The sequence below is a fragment of the Colletotrichum godetiae genome, assembly GCF_030913485.1.
Source record: "Colletotrichum godetiae strain CBS 193.32 chromosome Unknown BDP55scaffold_82, whole genome shotgun sequence".
NCBI lineage: Eukaryota > Fungi > Ascomycota > Sordariomycetes > Glomerellales > Glomerellaceae > Colletotrichum > Colletotrichum godetiae.
Window position 1 is genome coordinate 88,224 of NW_026851330.1, and position 19,041 is coordinate 107,264.

General features: G+C 55.5%; 5 protein-coding genes across 5 annotated transcripts; 2 read left to right on the forward strand and 3 right to left on the reverse strand.

The window, feature by feature from the left end:
• Positions 1–5,102: 5,102 nt before the first annotated feature.
• On the forward strand, positions 5,103–8,181 carry BDP55DRAFT_721072 (uncharacterized protein). Its single transcript, XM_060578499.1, has 2 exons — positions 5,103–7,908; positions 7,958–8,181. Exons 1-2 carry the CDS (start codon positions 5,293–5,295, stop codon positions 8,057–8,059), a joined length of 2,718 nt encoding a protein of 905 aa, XP_060422681.1. The 5' UTR covers positions 5,103–5,292; the 3' UTR covers positions 8,060–8,181.
• Position 8,182: 1 nt separating this feature from the next.
• On the reverse strand, positions 8,183–9,147 carry BDP55DRAFT_684131 (ubiquitin-conjugating enzyme E2-18 kDa). Its single transcript, XM_060576383.1, has 2 exons — positions 8,731–9,147; positions 8,183–8,620 (listed from the first exon to the last, which is right to left on the reverse strand). The coding sequence occupies exons 1-2, from the start codon at positions 8,975–8,977 to the stop codon at positions 8,367–8,369; spliced, it is 501 nt and encodes a 166-aa protein (XP_060422682.1). The 5' UTR covers positions 8,978–9,147; the 3' UTR covers positions 8,183–8,366.
• A 283-nt stretch (positions 9,148–9,430) lies between these two features.
• BDP55DRAFT_698700 (uncharacterized protein) lies at positions 9,431–11,422 on the forward strand (the record flags this gene model as incomplete). Its single annotated transcript, XM_060577803.1, has 1 exon — positions 9,431–11,422. One exon carries the CDS (start codon positions 9,431–9,433, stop codon positions 11,420–11,422), a length of 1,992 nt encoding a protein of 663 aa, XP_060422683.1.
• Positions 11,423–12,290: 868 nt separating this feature from the next.
• On the reverse strand, positions 12,291–12,725 carry BDP55DRAFT_516679 (uncharacterized protein; the record flags this gene model as incomplete). The annotated part of the gene is made up of 3 exons (XM_060567746.1): positions 12,291–12,463; positions 12,564–12,624; positions 12,678–12,725. Coding segments are annotated over 3 exons (282 nt in total), but the record flags the coding sequence as incomplete, so codon positions are not given.
• Positions 12,726–13,904: 1,179 nt separating this feature from the next.
• BDP55DRAFT_734547 (dipeptidyl peptidase IV N-terminal region-domain-containing protein) lies at positions 13,905–16,316 on the reverse strand (the record flags this gene model as incomplete). Its single annotated transcript, XM_060580217.1, has 2 exons — positions 13,905–15,773; positions 15,840–16,316. 2 exons carry the CDS (start codon positions 16,314–16,316, stop codon positions 13,905–13,907), a joined length of 2,346 nt encoding a protein of 781 aa, XP_060422685.1.
• Between the last annotated feature and the right edge of the window lie 2,725 nt (positions 16,317–19,041).

A 19,041-nucleotide genomic window follows, 5' to 3' on the forward strand; every position in this document is an offset into this window, starting at 1 on the left:
GGCGATATGCCCCAGGGCAGTGGTCGGGCGAACAGTGTGGTCGGGATCGCTCTGCATGTGGGTTGGAATAGATTAAGGCACTGCTTCAAGGGGCCGGGCCAGCGCGACGCGACCAGGATCCTGCTGGCTGTGTGACGGGGGCAGGCTGGGTACACGGCGAATGTACCGAAGGTGTGGGAGGTGGCTTGTACCCCTTGACGTTTGACTACCACACCAAAAGGTACTGGAGGGCTTGCCGCTTGCCGCTTGGCCCCTCGCGGCCTTGCCCTCTTTGCATATCATCCAATGCTTAGTGCTTGACCCCGTGGAGCCAAACACCACGCCCTCCTGCTGTACTCCAGACGACGGCGGATGCGGCAGTCGAGGGTATACTAGAAGCGAGAGGCGAAAAGGCAACATCCCTTATGCTCTACTCTATAGTCTATACGATGATAGACTATAGCGCAAAAGAAGCATGAAGCAATGACCAGAACAGAGAGGCGAAGCGACATGCTTGGATCCATCGCAGAAGAGGGGAACGACCCATATTGGTACGGACATTGCAAATTGACCATCGCAGCACCGGTTAGACTTAGTGCGAGGGCAGCCGGCCATGCCAGTGCGAGTCTGCGAGATGGAATTGGGAGACCCAACGGGAAGGGTCAATGACGAAGCGCGAATGGGTTGCTGATCATGCTGCGCCGTGCGATGCGCCGCTGCGATGCATTTCGATGTGTCGAGCAGCCGGTGCTGGCGGCGCAGCGGCGGAAGCTAATCAGACGCTGCTGGTGGGTTAAATTGTGGCTGCTTCACGTTTGTATCGCTGGCCTTACAAGCCGGCCGAAATGGAGGGTTCTTGTGATGCCACCACATTATAAGCTGTTTGGCCAGTCCACGTTCGGGTTACGGCTGCATCGTCGCGCCGTGCATAGCACCAAGCAACTAGCACCAACGGTTTGGCGGGAGATGTGAAGGACGGTGTGATGCGATAGCTCGGGGCGTACTGGCGCAGTCTGCAGAATTGCACTACCTACTGATTATCAGTACATGTACTTTGTACGGGCAAATGATGATGGAAATGCCGCGAATGGCTCCAGATTGACAAACGGGATATGCAGGTACCGGCTGTTGCATCCACAACCGCAGCCACCGTGCTGGGCATGGTCAAATTGGGGGCCACTTGAGTAACGACCGAAAGAAGCAACCAAATATCCGCATTGCAGATGATCACAGATGGATCCGAAGCCGAGTGGTCGTACCTTATGGAGTAAGAAATGGAGTCTTTGACATGGACAAGAAGAAAATGTCAAGCCAAGAGGAGAGGCGTACGAATCCCCAGAGGCCCCTTCTTTCTTTCGTCCGAGGATCTGCAACCAATGACACTGTGTGACGGGATGCTCCTGTCCCGATGTGGGGGGAGGAAAGGAGGAAGAAAACGAAACCTGCCTTACTTGAGAAGGAGGGACGAACACCAACTCTGACTGGCTATCACTTCCCTGGTCTTGCAAGTTGCGACTTCCATACCAGCGCACAATAGGAGGAGTAAACCTGGGAAGGTACGGAGTACATGGAAAAGTACTTGGGTACTTGAGCCGTTGGTTGGGCGTTCCTCTTGCCCCCTTTTAAAAGGTACCCTACTTGGGGAAAAGGCAGGAACGGGGTCGATGGAGAAGGGCAGGAGGAGATCTCACTTTGGGTACGTACTCCATCCCAGTGGGATCCAGTTGCATGGAACAATGTAAGAGCCAATGAGGCACCCTTTCCCCCTGACAGCTCTTGACATTTTTGACCAATGGAATCGACGCCAGTCGTCAGACAAGAGGACGAGGTGGGGCCAAACGGGCGGCTGGGATCTGCGCTAACGTTAGGCATCTGCAGACTGCCCGCCTAATGCAGTAAAGTCCCTTTGGAAGCCGAAATTCCCAGCAGGCGCCGGCTCCGACGAGGAAGGAAGTCACGAAAGTCAGCGTCTTGGTCCTCAGAGAGCAACTTCTCATCTCGAACCAGGGGACGACACGCCGGCGCCGCAACGGACGCTTTGCCTTTGCCTCTTTCAACTTCTTATTCACCCACCGGCCACTCGCCCCCGGATCATCGTCGCCCTACAATCTGTCGGCCCTCTTTAATATGGATATCGGAATCAATCCACGGCAGCCACGGCAGGAGAATTGCCCAAGAAACCTCTGAACCTCTGGACTCTGTGGCTCTGACCCATTGTGACATACAGATGCGCAGACGAAAGAAGCAATCACAAAGCAATCATGCCCATTTTTGCGGCAAATTTGCGCCGGGTACATGATAGAAATGATGAAACCATGAGATTGCCATTCTTCTCCTTGTCATTCGGCCGTGGTACCGAGCAAACCCTCGCGACCTTACGGATATTTGTACCCGCTTGGAAGTTGGCTCAGCTGTCATCGGGATGACCGGCCACCATGCTCTCTGTGCGCCAGGAATAAGAGAACAAACCCCGCGAACATTCTGGCGATCCAAGGAGATTATTCGTAGGGCGACACACGCATCCCGGGAAGAACAACACTCCGATGCTGCCCAGTGTTCACAGCTCGAGCTGCGGCTGGGCCTCGCAACATCGCCCAGTGAGCAGGTGCCAATTTCCATGCAGACACAGCAATCAAGACAAGCCCTCGCACAGCAGGCGCTCAGCTGAACCTTCACTTTCTTTCTTGGCAGTGGGCATCGAGAAGGAAAACAATTCCATCACGAGAGTGAACATCCCTCCTTCGCACGACAGCATTTGCCCAGTCCTTCATCCATGTAGACACAACCGCTCATCTCATTTAACTCGAGGCAACAGATGCCACTTGGCACCCCCCCGTGCGACGGCGCGTCGTCCGCCCTTGGTGACTGCTCAAGCCCCGTGTAAATCGCACGAGCAGAAGCAAACATTCTAGCCATGTCACGATGACACTGGCGTTCTTTCTCTTCTCATTTCCGCTTCAACGGCCGGCAGTCTTCGGGTGATCGCCAGACGGCTATCATCCCAACCTCCAAGAAGAAAAGGTGCCCGAACATTCCTGGTGTTCTTCGTCCGATGCACGGCGCGCCTACGTACACGAACAGCATTTCTTGCCACATGCGACCTTGGCTCGTGGCTCTTGACGCTCTATTCATCGCAAATTATGTGCTAATTCTGATGATCATTTACGAGTCAAGTCTGAGATTATCGTCATAATCCAACGCAAGGATCCGTTTGCCAGATCTTCAGATTAGCATGGACACGGCTCGCTCAGCAATCCGAGCAGCGCCCCGCGACTCAGCTCCGAACCAAAATAAAGTCGCCCGTAATCAGCGCTCATCGGCATCTCCAGCTCTTCATCCTCGTATTCTGAATTTTAGAGTGACGACATTGTCGTTGAGCCACGTATCCGTAGTCCGAACTGAGGAGCTACAGTACCTACACTCTGCCTGTAGGTCCCGAGGGAATACTTACGGCAATGATGTTGGAAGAAACTCTTCTGGTCCACGGCGTTCTTACCACGCCACCACCGTCCGAATACACTAGCATACTGTACGCATACAACACCGCTAGCCCAGCTCAGCTCAGCCTTCTCGAGATCTTCTTCCCCTGATCACCATCTCCAGGGAAGATCCCAGGCTGCGACACATCAGCGAGTTTCAGCACCTGGCTGAGGGTGGCGGTGCGCCAATCATCCGAACTTCTAGAGAACGGTACCAACAGCCAAGGCTTGTCGTCCCAATGATATGCGGCGCGTTGCACCACACTGCCAGAAACTTCCGACGTTTGCGCTGCCCTTCAAACGCAAGAGATTTGTCTGCCTGTCTTCCAGAGTCAATTCTTAAGCTTACTCTCGTTGTTTCCTTAGCGAAGAAACAATGGTTGCATCCACGAATTAATCAGAGAATACCCGTAGGCTGTAGCTAAGCAACTCACGGATACTTGCAAGTCGAAAACTTGAGCTTGGACGCATAGAATGTGATCCTCTAAGGCGGATCTCACTCCGTATGTCATATTATGCTGGTCTTCGTCGTTTGCCTCAGTTTACTCTTCGGGCCGAACAATGAATCATCCAACTAGTCACATCTGCGCTTGTGAGCCTGGGAGAATACGTACCCCGCAAAGTTTCTCATCACTCGTTCCAGTGAAGGAACGCTATCTTCCAAGTCACAACTCACTAGGCTCCTAGCCCTTCAAGATACAATGGGATGGAGCCACAAGCAAATCGACGACACGTAAGATGATTTCCTTCCGAACAATCAGGGGCATACATCTCAGGGACCTGAATCCTACCAGAGACCCAGAATTGAGCGGGACTCATTCGGCCGAACAAACCGCGGTAGCAGACCCGTCAGCCGGGGGTTTCGAAGTGATTGAGATGGGCTTCTATCCCTTGACCCTCTCTGTCAATCCTAGGAGTCATGACGTACTTCTCAATGGGGTTGTTCCGGCCTAGAGGCGCGTTTCTCAGCGAATATCGCGGCAGTCGATGTAGCAATTTTGCTACTCGTGACCTGCTCAGTGCTAGTAGCCTAGTAGAGATAGACTTTCAAGACTTGCTGCTGCTGACTGATCCTCTGGGGTTGGGAGATGCTTCCCAGGAAACAGCATCGCGGATAGAGATTGCCGAGATGTGAGTCGGCCTTACTCGCCAGCTGAGCTTTGCCCCTTTGTACGATGGTTATGTGGAGTATGAGTTGGAATGTGCAAACAAATGCTTGCTGGAATTCGCCAGCAAGTGGAATTCGGCGCAGTGTTCGATGTGGCTTGGGCTCCGAAGCTATGGAGAGTCCTATTCATGCAGCCAGAGCTTGTGACTTTGGTCTGCGCATGCCACAGAGACATCCCCGCGACGGCCAAGGCCTGGGAGCTCATCGAAATAGTCGTGGGTACCTCTCAGCAAATGGATTCATGCCACCATCTCAAAGTGACAGCAGCGATCATCCCGAACGCGGCACAAGTGTTTACCCCTATTTTCGCTTTCGGCGCCACCCGTGAAATCTCCTGGGTCGTGCACTCTGAATGACACGGCAGTCATGTTTAACGCCGATGGGGCACATCACCGAAGAAGTGTGGCTGATGCCTCGTATGGCGTAGTCACCAGAGTGAGGCAGCCACCAGCCACATCGACCACAGCTTCAGCCACACGTGTCCCACATGCCACCTTACGTGCACACGACACCGCACGCAATCAACGAAGCCCGATGCAGGAACAAGTGACAGTCGAAAGTCAACAAGCAACCGAAAACGATGCATTGAGCCACATTCGATGCCCTCACGATCTCACGAAGCTCATGAAATGAAGTGTACACTCTGACCATCACGAAGTTTCAAAGATGGATGACCTCTCGGGATTAAACTGGTCGTCGTCGACCAACTCGACGAACAACAAGCCGCCGCCGATGAACCCCTCGGGTGCCAACTACTTCGGCTCCATGCGACCGGCCAACTCGACGCCATCACCGTTCCCCTCCGGTCGCAACACGCCTCTGTCTGCACAGGGATCTGGAGCTGTGGCTGCGAAGCCTCCGCCCGCGAAGCCACCCGCTGACAGTTTCAGCAACCTGATGAACTTTGGTAGTGCCGGGCCTGCCAAACCGACGTCGAAACTCACCTTGCTAGAACAGCAACAGAAGCTCGAAGCGGAGAAGAAAAAGAAGGAAGAAGAGAGACGGAGACAAGCGCAGGCGCAATTTGGTGGTGGTTTTTTGGATACACTTGGATCAGGCTCCGTGTCGAGGACGACGTCCCCTGGTATACTGTCCCCTGGCTCTTCTACGGGCAAGAAGGCCAGTGACGATGACGACCTCTTTGCGGCGTTCAACTCTGAGACCAAGGTCGACAATGCCAGCCACTATCCTCCGCCTCCTCAGAAGAGCGCCTCGCCTGCGATTGCCCCAGGGTTGGACCTCAGCAACCCAAGCGCATGGAGTCAGGCACCTCCCCCTGCCAATGGCGGCTTTGGAGACGACGACGATCCGTTTGGTCTGAATCAGCTAAAGCCCAAACCTGTGTCTCCCGCGTCCCAGCCGACGAACGACGACGACGACGACGACTTCCTCGGCGACCTAGCCCGCCCGGTTGAAGAGGTTCGGCGCAAGCAACCCACCCCGCAGCCCAAGGGGCCTGAACCCGGAAAGCCGATTGAGGCATCCGATTCCAGCTCAGATGATGAACAGCAGCCAGCTCCCAGGGGCGAAATGGCCGAATTTGACAATGCCGTCGCGCAGCTCGTCGATTATGGCTTCACCCCTGAAAACGCTCGGAGGGGTTTGACAGAGAGTGGTGCGGGGTTGAATGTGCAAGCAGCGGCCAACTGGCTTTTGGACGATGCGCACCGACAAGCCAAGGCAAAGGCCCAAGGAAAGGACCCGGTGGCCGCTTCAAGAAGGGGCCGGGAGGATAGTGGCAGACACGACAGTCAGAGGCGGGCCGATACCAGGTCTCCTGCCGGTGAAGCTGACTTTTCAAAGACTGCTGCGGCTATGGGAAATAGCATTTTCAAGACAGCCAACTCTCTGTGGAAGACTAGCAAGAAGCAGGTCGCGGCCGCAGTGGCAGACTTTAATCAACCTGAGGGAGACCCCAGCCAGCCAAAATGGATGCGTTCAGCAGCACAGGCAGATCGTGCTCAGCCTGAGAGGCGGGTGGCCGAGGCTACAAACGAGGCCATGATGCTAGAGTCTGGCGGTCGACCACAAAGGAAAACCGGGCAATCATCGCAGTCGCCGAGACCAGAGGCGCCTCGTCGGACAGCATCCCCTAGAGACCAATCTCCTGCGGTGTCGGCCCCGTCAAGCGGGAGAGGCACCCCGGTCCCGAGATGGCAACAACAAAGCGGTCCAGCAATGCCGGATTCAAGAACTCGTGCAAGCAAGCTGGCCATGGCAGACGACAGCGCGGCCTCGTATGTCAGCCCTGCTAGGAGGAAGAAGGCTACACCTCAACCAGAAGCGCCTCCACCTCAGCAGGAGGAGCCGGATCTGCTTTTTGGTTCCCAAGCACTCAAACCCTCGCAATCTCTCCCTCAGCGCCCGGCTCAGTCATCGCAGCCATCACGACCCGCACAGCCCGCTCAAGCTGCACGGCCTGCCAGACCCCCTTCTCCCAAGCCTGCCCCTCGACCGGCTCGTCAAGTCCCACCAATCACACCTGCGGCGATACAACAGTCGACGAAACATCGTCTCGATGGAACTGCCCATTTCAAGCGCGGAGATTACGGCGCAGCCCATTCATCTTACACGTCATCCCTGTCGGCTGTACCATCTTCGCATCCCCTCGCGATTGTCATTCTTACAAACCGGGCACTGACATCGTTGAAGAACGGTGAGCCCAAGCGGGCGGTTGAGGATGCCGATGCCGCACTGAAGATTATTGGTCCTGCTGGTGGCCAAGGCGAGCAAGTGTCTGTTGTAGGTGACACCGGCGGTCAAGAAAGCCGTGACATGCGAGACCTGTACGGCAAGGCATTGAGCCGCAAGGCCGAGGCCCTCGAGCAAATGGAGCGATGGGGTGATGCCCACGCCGTCTGGTCAACCTGCGTGAAGAACGGCGTCGGCGGCCCCACCGCCATCTCTGGCCGGCAACGATGCCAGTCGGCCCTGGCTCCGAAGCCCAAGCCCAAGCCTCGACCCGCCGCCGCTGCTCCTGCTCGGTCTCGCCCTGTCGCGGCTTCTGCCAAGAACATGGAGGCCGTCGAGCGCTTGCGGAAGCAGAACCAGGCAGCGGCGCAAGAAGACGACGAAAAGTTTGCGCTGTCGGAGAAGGTTGACGCCAAAATCGCAGCGTGGAGGGACGGCAAACGGGATAACCTGCGCGCTCTGATTGGTAGTTTGGACTCGGTGCTCTGGGAAAACAGCGGGTGGAAGAAGGTTGGGCTGCACGAGCTTGTTATGGCCAACAAGGTGAAGATTCACTACATGAAGGCCATTGCCAAGTGCCATCCCGACAAGGTACGTTACTTTTGCTGGGTGATGATGGAATTTTGCTAATGATGTGTAGCTTCCCCAAGACGCTAGCACGGAAGTGAGGCTTATTGCCGCTACAGTCTTTGCGACTTTGAATGAGAGTTGGGATAAGTTCAAGTCCGAGAATGGATTGTAATTACGGGGCGGCATGATTGAGGGGTTTTAGACGCGTGAGTGACGGATTCGGAACTACGAGGACGAGCATGAAGGCATTCGTACCGAACGTAAGCAAGCATTTATGATGGAAGTGAATATTTGAAGCCATATTTGATTAATTCCCCAAACGCCGTGCTATGCTTGTAGTGTTGACCGCACCTCCTTTATGTCTGCGTACATTGATCGTTTATAGAACGGCGGCCTCGCTCTCTACGTAGTCCGCATCGAACATCCGCTCTATCGCCTGCATATTTTCTCTGTATACATCTCAGAAGTCCAGCATAGGCTTACAGGCCGAGCGACCGCCGGACGCCGTCACGGACCTTTTGCTCGTACTCTGTCCTCCTCTCGCGCCACATTTTCGCGGCCTCGACGTTGGCGGGACTCTCGTCGTTTGGCTCGGCGAGCATGCTCATGACGGAGATGAGGATCTTTTCGACCGACTGGATCGGGGACCAGCGCTCCGAGGCGTGTTCGTAGTGGTTTGGGTCGTCGCCGGGCGGGTGGAGGATGGAGATGCAGACTAGGCCGCTTGGGTAGACTGGTGGTTTGCTGTCAGCGATGTGTTTATCCTCCCTACTAGGTATCTACGAGGTGATATCGGGGGGGGGGGGGGGGGGTTCGTAGAGGGGGAGGGGGAGGAGACTGTACTATTCGGATGCCACATGTCGACGAGGAACTTCATGGTCGGCGGGGCGAGAGGATAGTCCTTTGGGAACTTGAGCTCGGCGGGGAAGACGCCGCCTTCAAATGGGGTTCCTTCGGGTCCTTGGATTAGGGCTTCCCAGTGGAGGAGGTCGTCTTCGGATACAGGGCCGGCGGTGATGCCTTCTGGGGGGTTATTTGTCAAGGCGCGGTACTCTTGGAGGAGGCGGCGGTGGGCGGTGGATTGGGCCATGGCGGCGATGGTGGCCCGGTTGGAGAGTCGCGGGGAGTTGAAGATGGAGAGGTAGAGGTGCGAGGTTTGTGGACGACGGCTGAGAAGGTCGGTGATTATGATTTGGCGGGTTGATGTCTCCGGTGACTTACACAACCCAAGAGATGGACGTGGACGGGATGGATCTCCGGGTAATGGTGGTCATAGTGGTGGCAGATTGGCGGGGGTGGGGGGAAAACTTCCCTGTCCAAGTGGTTCTCCGAAGTTTACCCCGACGGGTGGCACATGGATCGGAGCTTGGGTCGGGTTCACCGAGCATTTTTTGGGAGCTCTGTCCACCCCGTCTCCCCGGCCGACATCATCCAACCACCAATCCAATTCTCGACTGTCGCTTTTTCTCACAGTTCTGCGTACCTAGGAGAGCAAGAGAACGGGGACGCCAACTCCCTTCTTCTCCATTGTGGCTCCTACACGATGCCTCCACGACTCCCACTGAGGCCAATCGCAGGCCGCGCCGCCTCTTCCCTGGCAGCGGCAAAGCAAAATGCTGCCGCCCCTTCGCGCGCAGTGTGCTTGTTCTGCTCGCTTTCTACTCCCTCGCGACCGACGACGACAACGACGAATGCAACCACCAACAGCCGATGCCAAGCGATAAAGGCATTGAGGCAACGCCGCTTCCAATCCACCGAATCGACAGCACCATCGCCATCATCATCACCAGCAGCAGAGACCACCGCGCCCGAGAATCCGAGGGCCGAACTCATCGACACCCTCCTAGAGCTCCAGAAACACGCCGTAAACCACGTCAACCTCTCCCGCTTACAGCTCGCGCTCCAGGGTCTGCGACAAGAACCCGGTCAGGAATCGATTCGCGTTGCAATCCTCTCCCTCGCCACCGGCGGCACGGAACAGGGCAAGGCGGCAAAGGACCTTCTCCGACTGCTCCTCGCGGATCCCTTGGGCGACGAGGCAGAGTGGGAAAGGGAGCTGGCGCAGCATGACCCGTCGCACCCGCTCGTGGTGCGCATTGGACAGGAGCATAACGCGGCGGAGGCCGGGCCGCGGGTGACGATATCCAAGACGAATCTGCTGCACGAGCTCGATGTGTCGTCGCCTGCGCTGAACGGGCATGGGATTGAGCTTTTGCTGATGGAGGTGAACCCCTTTAGCTCCGTGCCGGGACCGGGCGAGACCGCGGTGCAGGATGTCGAGGAAGCTGTTCTTGTGCCGACGGTGGATATCCCGTCCAACACGGGGCGGTACACGCCTATCACGACGCCGGTGCACAAGGCTTTGATTGTTTCTGGGGGCGTTATGGGGGCTGCTTCTGTTGCGGCTTTGCCGTTGGCGGAGTACCGCGATACTGTGTTTGGGGCCGTCAACTTGCCAGAGTATCCTGTGGAAAAGGAGGCGGGAGTCACGTTCCAGCCGATTGATGTATCGGTGGGCAGCAAGGGCCTTGATCTTATTCGCCAAAACATTGGAAATGCTATGGAATACGAGAGGTCATGGTACAAGAGTAACGTGCCCGTCCTTATTCAATGGCTCAAGACAGGCGTGCAGACGGATGAAGGCCAGGCTACCAAGCCAGCAGTCCGTCTCCTCGTTGCCTCACTCCTCCGCAATGCCCTCGCAGAGATTGAAGCCGAGGAATCGCGCTTGCTCTCAGGACGACTGTCCACGGAAGCTGCATCTTCCGGACTGACCGTCATGAACGAGAGACTGGCGCAGTGGTCCCAATTCGCGCACGAGGAACTCCAGCAGCAGCTCGACCTCGCGTTCGCGGGCACGAGGTGGCGGAAGCTAGGCTGGTGGAAGCTCTTCTGGCGGGTCGACGATGTGGGCGTTCTCACGACAGACATGCTCGGCCAGCGATTCCTCCCCGGCGCGGAGAGGGAACTCGTCTACCTAGCCGGCCGCATCGCCGAGTCGGGCGTCGCTTCAACCACGACCGAACCGCCCGTCTACGCCCAGCCGACGTCCGAACTCCAGAAATCCCTGCCCGAAAGCAGCACCGTCGCCAAAGCCGTAACGCAGAAGCCCAAATGGCCCACGCACATCGCCTTCACGCGCCGCTACCTCCACGAGGAGACCGTTCCCGCCCTCCAGGCCCTCGCGCAGAAGCTCGTCCTCCAGGCCTCGAGCACCTCGGCCCTGACGACGGCGCTGGCGGGTCTGCTGTACGTGTCGCAGTACGCTTCCTCCGTCTACGAGGCTGGCGCCGTGGCGGCGCTGGGCGTGATGTGGAGCCTGCGCAGGTTGCAGACCAAGTGGGAGACGGCGCGGACGTACTGGGAGGGCGAGGTGCGTGAGGAAGGGCGCAAGGCTGTGCGGGGCGTGGAGCAGAGCGTTGCGGATACGCTTGATGGGTCGAGGGAGGGTGCTGCTGTCGAGGGCGCGGAGGAGCTTCGTAGGGCCAAGGAGCTTGTTGGGAAGGCCGAGGATGCGCTGAAGCGATTGAAGTGAGGTGACGAGAGCAAGAAAGAGGATTTACATGTCACGGGATTGTATCATCATCTGTATAATGTATAAGAAATGTCCACGATAGACATACACGCACGAAATCCCGATACCACGAGAGATAAGAGAAACAAGCAGGAGAGATTTGTTTGGGGCGCCGAGAGGGCATTTGCATTCTATTGCTGCGGTATCTTGGCTTCGACGCCTAACTTTGATGTGTCAGCTGAGGGTGGTTGACGCCTGGCTCATTTAGATAGAAAGAGTTAAGGCCTACCCTAATGACCGCCATTTCCCACATGCTGCTCGGCCAGTAACATCCTCAGATCGCTCGTACTTGCTCGGAGGAAACTTGAGGTCCCGTGGCACAGTCATCGGCAGTATAATGCCTCGCGCTGGTTTTGGTGATTTCCTGATCCCCCTCGACTGGTATCCGCCTATGGAACGTTGAACCATTCCCTAACAAACTCTCAAAAACCACCGTAAAACGCCAGGAAACTTTTCTTCTTTTCCGCAAGAGCCACATTTTGAAGCTCTGGGTTTCCCATTCACGCAAAAAACCCGAACGTCGGCCTCCGTCCTTCTCCTATCCTTCCACCCTTGAAAGACTTGTAATGGGCAGGCTCGGTGGTTTCCATCGTGAAGGAAATGCGCGCTGATGTCTCGTATCGAAGCAATACACTGTCGCTTCACCCCTATTCGCCCTCTCTCTCTCTGTGTCTTTCTCGCAATAACAATCGAGTATTTTCTTTTCTTTTCAAATTCAAGACAAAGTCGAAGAGGCATGCTGCGAATGCTACGACGTACGATCCTAGCGTCCTCCGCGCCCGCTGGCCCTCGCCCTGCTAACAGTCGCGCGACCACGCGCCATACCGACACCGCGGCCACGGACGTTGCGGGAGCGGAACATGGGCGCGTTGCGCAGCATGTCTGGGACGATGAAGAAGCGGACGTGGGAGCCGCGGATGTAGACCTGGTCGAGGTGGGAGACGCGGCCGTCGCGGGCGGTGACGGTGATGTCTTTGAGTTGGACGTTCATGTTGTCTTCGGCTGTTGGGTAGTGGAGGTGGACGTTAGCGGGGGGTGAATGCAACAGCAGGATTAGGGAGGGGAGAGCGTGAAGGGCGGAGGAGGGAAGGAGGGAGCGTACCTTCGAGGAGCTTGCCGCGATAAGTTTGACCTGATGTGATTTCGAGGGTGACGATGTGGCCCTGCGCGCGCATGGTAAGCTTCACTACTTCCTATGGGGGCCGGAAGAAAGTACCTGTGCCTCGTTGAGGAGCTTGATGGGGATGCCAATTGTGGAGGTCATGATTGCGGCTGTTGGGAGAAATCGAGGTCGAGCTATCGTGGGTGTTTAGGTTGAGATGGATGGGTGGAGGGGGGTCGGGAGTAGCTTGTCGCGATCGCGGGTCGGGGCGTTTTGGGTGGTGGATGATGAAAAGTGAAGGCGGGCTCTGGAGGAGAAAGGTAGCTGGAGGTTGGTGTTTTTCCGTGCCGCGATTTGGCCTCACCGAGCGCCCCGTGGTGGCGCCAAGGTGAGTGCAAAGGTGGGGTCGTTAAACGGGGCCGTCGCGGTCACTCAATTTGCGGAGCTATGAGAATGTCTGCCTCTGGGTGTATTTCCACTTCCGCCCAGTTCGATCCTGCTTTCAATCAAAAACAACCCGTTTATTGGAAAAGTCTATCTCTATCGTCCCAGGCTGAATTGGCGGATTATCGCATGTATCTTGGCCTCTTGAGTTCAATGATAAACTTACATCTGATTCGTGACCTACCAAACAAGGCGCAAGATCTGTTTGCGAACTGAACCAATCCGTCAAGACTCACCAAATCTCGTGGTCAAAGTCTACTACAAGTCAGGAGACTTGTGGAGTTCATAAAAAATACCAGCGAGGGGCGGGATCGATGTGGTCTTGAACGAACAAGATTGAGGCTCGATTGGCCAGGACAAAGTTGTTCTTCCAGAGCACTGGACGCAGGAGAAGTAGATGTTCGCTGACAGGCCATCGGAGAATTCAAGAATTGCATTGTCCTAGATCAGATACTGTGCAAATGGAACCTTCCGAGAGCATTTGCTTGAGTCTTTCTAGTTTACTAATACTCACCCCTTTTAACTTTGCGCTTTCAATCCCGCACGTAGCGCCGCTCACCATCACATAAGGTAGTTTAAAAGGTGGCACAAAGACACTCTAATTCTACGACGTATCACAATGCGGTATTCTGAGTTTATTGATTGAGGATTGGGATAGAGCAGAACTCCTCACACCTGGGTTTCCGTCTTGACTCTTCCTGGTCGGTAGGACATCTCTCTTCGACGAGAAGATGACGGCCTGCTTCTCTCGCTAGCTACTAACCGGTGTTATGACCCAGAGGGGAAACCATTACGTTCGTTCACGATATAGTAACAGGCTGTTTTGGACAGGTATGACACATTATCTTTTCTCAAAAGTGGCACTAAAATATCTACAGCAAAGCCAACACCACGCCCCTAAGACCTCTCAAAGTCGAACGTCTCAGGCAAGCTCTTCTTGCTCCACTGGTGAACAAGAGGATCCCCAGATCTTCGCTTCTCTCTGAACAGCGCCTCAGTCAAGTACTTGTACAGCCAGATATTGGCACCATTATAAGCGATACTGTGGTCACTGTCCGTGAAACTCAGCCACTTCATCTTGGACACAGGCACCCCGGCGCCGACGAGGAGGTCAATAAGCGCGGCCGCGTTCTGGTAGTGCACATTATCGTCGCCCGTGCCGTGGAGGATGGTAAACTCGCCCGCCAGGTTCTTGAACCCGTCAGCGTTGCGAACGGCCGTCTCGTTGTAGCCCTTCTCGTTAGCGTCGAGCGTCTTCATGTAGCGCTCCGTGTACAGCGAGTCGTAGAAACGCCAGTCGCTGACGGGCGCGACGATGAGGCCGGACGAGAAGACGCCCGAGTTAGCCTCGAGAACCTTGGCCGAGAGGTATCCGCCGTACGACCAGCCAAAGATGCCAATCTTGGCGGCGTCGATGAAGGTGTTTTGCGATGAAAGTTGTTCTGCAGCCCAGATCTGGTCAAGGGGCTCCAGGCGGCCGAGGTGGCCGGCCACTGTGGAGCGGAAGGCGCGGCCCTTGTAGCCTGTGCCGCGATTGTCTACAGTGTAGGTAATGTACTCCAGTTCCGGATCGGAGGCGATGAAGGCGCGCCAGTTGATGGTTTGGTAGCGCTTCGTGACCTCTTGTGCGCCCGGGCCGCCGTAGGGAGTGAAGAGGACTGGGTACTTCTTGGAGGCGTCGAAGTTGGCGGGGAGGCGCTGCATCACGTTGAGGGTGTAGCCGTCGGGGTGCGCAAGCTCAGTGTAAGTGATGTTGGGGAGCTTGTATTCCTGGAGACGGGCGACGAGGGCCTCGTTGGCGGTGATGGTGCGGACCGGAGTGGTCGAGTTAGTGGCGTAAAGCTCCTGGTAGGGAACGTTGGGGCCCTGGTAGGTCAGGATATAGTAGCCGGCCGAAGACGAGAACGAGGCGGTCCAGTAGCCTGCGACGGTGTCGTCGACGAGGGCCGTCTTGACACCGGAAGGGTAGGAGACGGAGTAGAGATGTCTCTCAGTGCTGTGGTGCTCGGTGGACAGGTAGTAGACGAGATGGCGCTCGGTGTCGACCTTGAGTACGGAAGTCACTTCCCATTCGCCGCTGGTCAGAGGAATAGGGCTGCCGCCATTGACCGAGTAGAGATAGATGTGGTTCCATCCAGACTCGTCGGAAAGATCGAGGAAGTAGGCGTCGGTGGAATTTCTTGTGGCGTTTTGCAGGGGACCAACGTACTCAATGCCTAGGTTGTTGTCCAGCCATCCATCGGAGCCATCGCGCTCTCGAATGACCTCGGAAGCGTAGCCCTCAACATCAACGCGGACGAGCTTCTCCTGGTCCTGGACACGATTGAAGGATCGGTAGGCGAAGCTGGCATGGTTGGTGGTCAACCACTTGACCTCACCGACGACGAGGTCGTCGGCGGGAAATGCATCAATATCGATGGGAATGGCCTCCTCGGTCTCGACATCCAGAAGCGTCAGCGCCACCGTGGGGTTCTTGCTACCGACCTTGGGGTAACGTAGGTCTAACTCGACAGGGTACGGGGGCGCAATCTTCTCGCCGCCCATGAAGTAGGGGATAGTAAAAGTCTCGACGCCCGTCTCGTTGAAGCTGAGGTAGGCGATGTACTCGCCATCGGGGGAGAACCAGAAGGTGCTTCTGCTGCCAAAGATTTCCTCCTCATAGACCCAGTCAGGAACACCGTGGAACAGGTCTGGACCGCCGTCGTTGGTGATTTGGGAAATGGTTCCGTTCTTGCTGAGGAAGAGGTTGTTACCGCGAACGAAGGCCTAGGTGCTTGTGTTAGCTGAATCTGAGTGTAGCTAAACTGCGTGATGCTGAACTGGAGTACTCACAATTGCATCTCCCACGGGCGCAAATTCTGCGTATTGGATATCTCCGACTTGATCATCCACGAGCGGCTCGACAACGCCAGATTCGACGTCAAGAATGGAGTAGTCGGCAAAGTACGAGTAGCGATACTGCTTGGTGTAGTTGGTGGCAAAGAGGACCTTCTTCAGATCCGGGCGGATCCAGTACTCGGCGTAATCGGCAGGGATCTTGTCGGCCGATACGAAGGTCTCGTTTGCACCGGTGACAATGTCCTCAATCACGAGGGCATTGTTAGAAAGATAGATGAAGCGACCGTCTTCAACGCCCGAGAGCCAGCTGACAGATCGCGAGCTGGCGCCGAATCGCGGAGAGACAACTGTCTCGTTCCAGGTCACAATGCGATCGCCGCCTCCGCTGGGCTGGTGCGGTTCGCGTTCAATGGCCGATGCGCCGAGGATGAGGGCCGCAGAGGCAATGACCTTGAGAAGTTGGCGGGCCATGCTGGGTGTCGTGTGTCCCGATTCCTATAGAGAATGGGTACCTTGTGCAAGAAGCGGCGAGCAAACAGAGGCGGAGCAAAGTCGCTTCCTAAGAACCTGGAGAGGTGGCCGCCACTTTATACCAGCGTGCGGTGCGGTGCCATTGAACTAGAGTGCGTCGATGGCCATGCATGTGCGCGTTGCAGTGGGCCGTGTTCCACCACAGTGCAGGCGAGAGATCACCGAGCGACGGTGCAACGGTCCATCGTTGGCGACATTGTTGGATGTTGTGCTCGGATGCCAAGCAAACGACATGGATCGCGGTCGAGTTGTCAAGCTGTCAATGAGTCGAGCCCGCTGCTGTCTTCAAATCTCTTGCCCTCCGTTGGTCTCGGCGGTTATCTTGACTGGCTGCTGCGATATATGGGATGGAGTTTTCGAACGGACAGACCCGGGGGATTCGTTAAGGACCTGCCAAAGATGGGTTGACGGCGTAATTAAGTCTGGATATTGACGACATTGGGAGGCGGGGGTCATTGGCGTTGGTCATGGCGTGTGAGCAGGGGACTCGGAAGTCGGAGTAGTGGAAGGTACTCCGTATCTAGAGCTGGTTTCCTACAAGGCGACAATAGAGAGAGGAAGAGGAAGAGAACATGTGTATTTGTGTGGAAGAAAGAAATTGACGCGCCAGAGCACGCGAATGAAGCCAAGTGAAGCCAAGACGAGCTTGCACAGGTGCATTCCTCTTCGGGAAGGTTGCACTTCTATCGGAGAGGAGGTGGTGGGGCAGAAAACCGCAGTGGCGCCGGGGTTCGCTGCGGGTGGGGCGGGGCCGCGGCATGCCGCCCGGCCTTTCACGGCTTTCCCCCAAACTTGCCGATTCTTCCACTCACCCACTCCTTTTTTCTCCGTCCGAAAAGTGCCGGCAATTGGTCGTGAAGGATCGGAGAGGATCGAGAAGCAATGCAAGGCACATCTCATCCCGTGAGTTCGGTGTGACAATGCTACATTCCCTTGGGTACGCGTGGAGTAGATGCTTCAGATAAACTGCCCAGGTGAAGAGATCTTACTCCCGCATGCTCTTCTCAGAAAAAGAAATATTGGAACGAAAAGGCCTATCTTGATACCTCTTGCGGTAACCTCTGCGGTGATAATATACCTTATCCTCCATAAGGTACATACAAATCTTCATCAGCACCAAGCTCGGACTCGGCACCGGACTCCACAATCCCGTCGGTAACTATGGAATCTTCAGGCTCGGGTGTGACTCCGGCCTCGGCGGCTTCGGCGAGTAACACTCGAGTGCAGACTTATGACTCGGCGGCATGCTGTTGGCAATGAGAATGAGAAATTGGATCCTGGAAGTCTCAGTGCCCATCTGGGCGGGCAAGTTGCAACTCATTAATCTACTCACAAACATCTTCACCGAGGTCGCTTTCAAATATCCTTGAAACAACCGGGATGGGACCCACTTCCTGATCATTCAGTGAGGCTTTCACTGTCTGGTGTACACAATGAAAGTTGTAAATTGGGCTACCCAGTCGGTTTTCCGGGCCTGACATGCCTAAGTACACTCATGCCTCTCTACGGTTTCAATTCTCTCGGGTCGGTTCCTCAACGAGTGCCTGCTTAAACTTCGATAGTACAAACTTTTGGAATTCTGGATCGAGACAACAGCTCGATGACCGCATGTGTATGGCTTCCGTTTCAATTGATATTCGCTCAGATTCCTATATCAACTATTTGCCCGGTATCTTTCTTGCTCGCTTCAGCGGGGAACCTTTCTTTGCCCTCTTGAGAGCAACATCGAATCAGTGTTTGCAACCCTGATACTGTCGACGCGTCACGGAGGGAGACACAATCCTTGGATTCTGTCGATTACCACAACCATGACCTCTTCGTTTCCTCGTTAATTTCTTGTTGGCGATTTGACAAGCTTGTAAGTTCAATGAGAAAAGTGACAGGAATCATCAAAAAACACGTGTTGGTGCCCATGATAGCCTACGTGCTACGGGCTGAACTCTTGTCGGAGTGCCCTCTTCTCAGAGGCCCTTCCACATAAGGGATTATATGGCAAATTTGGTTACTTACGATTGCTGCCACTCTTGGAAACAACTAAGTTCGGGCTCTGTTCTCCGCTTGGTAGGTCGCCAGGTGTGTTGGTTGCCAACTTGCCACTCTTTTCCCATTCATCGAGTCAGCTCTTCCCAACATAAGCCTATCCCATAATACTACGGTAGTGCCTAAGTGCAAGGAAGCTAAACTACATGAACGAAACCACGTACCTTGTGCGAGTAATCTCGGATTGAGATGTGCAGCCCAGTTAAGTGGGTGTGTTGGTTCCCACTGCTGCTCGCATAACACTAAACACGCGGGCGAACCTGTCACACCGGCGCTTCTCAAGCTTTCAAATCCCGATCTCAGATCTACAATTTAAAGAAACATCGCTATATCTCGCACAATAAAGTCCTGGTCCAGGAATACGAGAGAATCTTTTTCCCGTGCCATTGCTGATACTTCGGAATATTCGTAGCTGAAGATCGTTGGGTGTTTTCTGCCCAGTTCCCTCGATACGAGGGACCAAGGATTATGAGTAGAAATAGCTCGACAGATGCATTGGAGACTGAGTACTCGGCGCCGGCCGATCTCTGTGACTGTCAAAGTGCAGTTGTTCAGCATCGGGGTATGCCTGCCGGGGCTTTCTCAGGGGTCCCCAACAGAGTAGCACCTACCCATCCGCATCCGG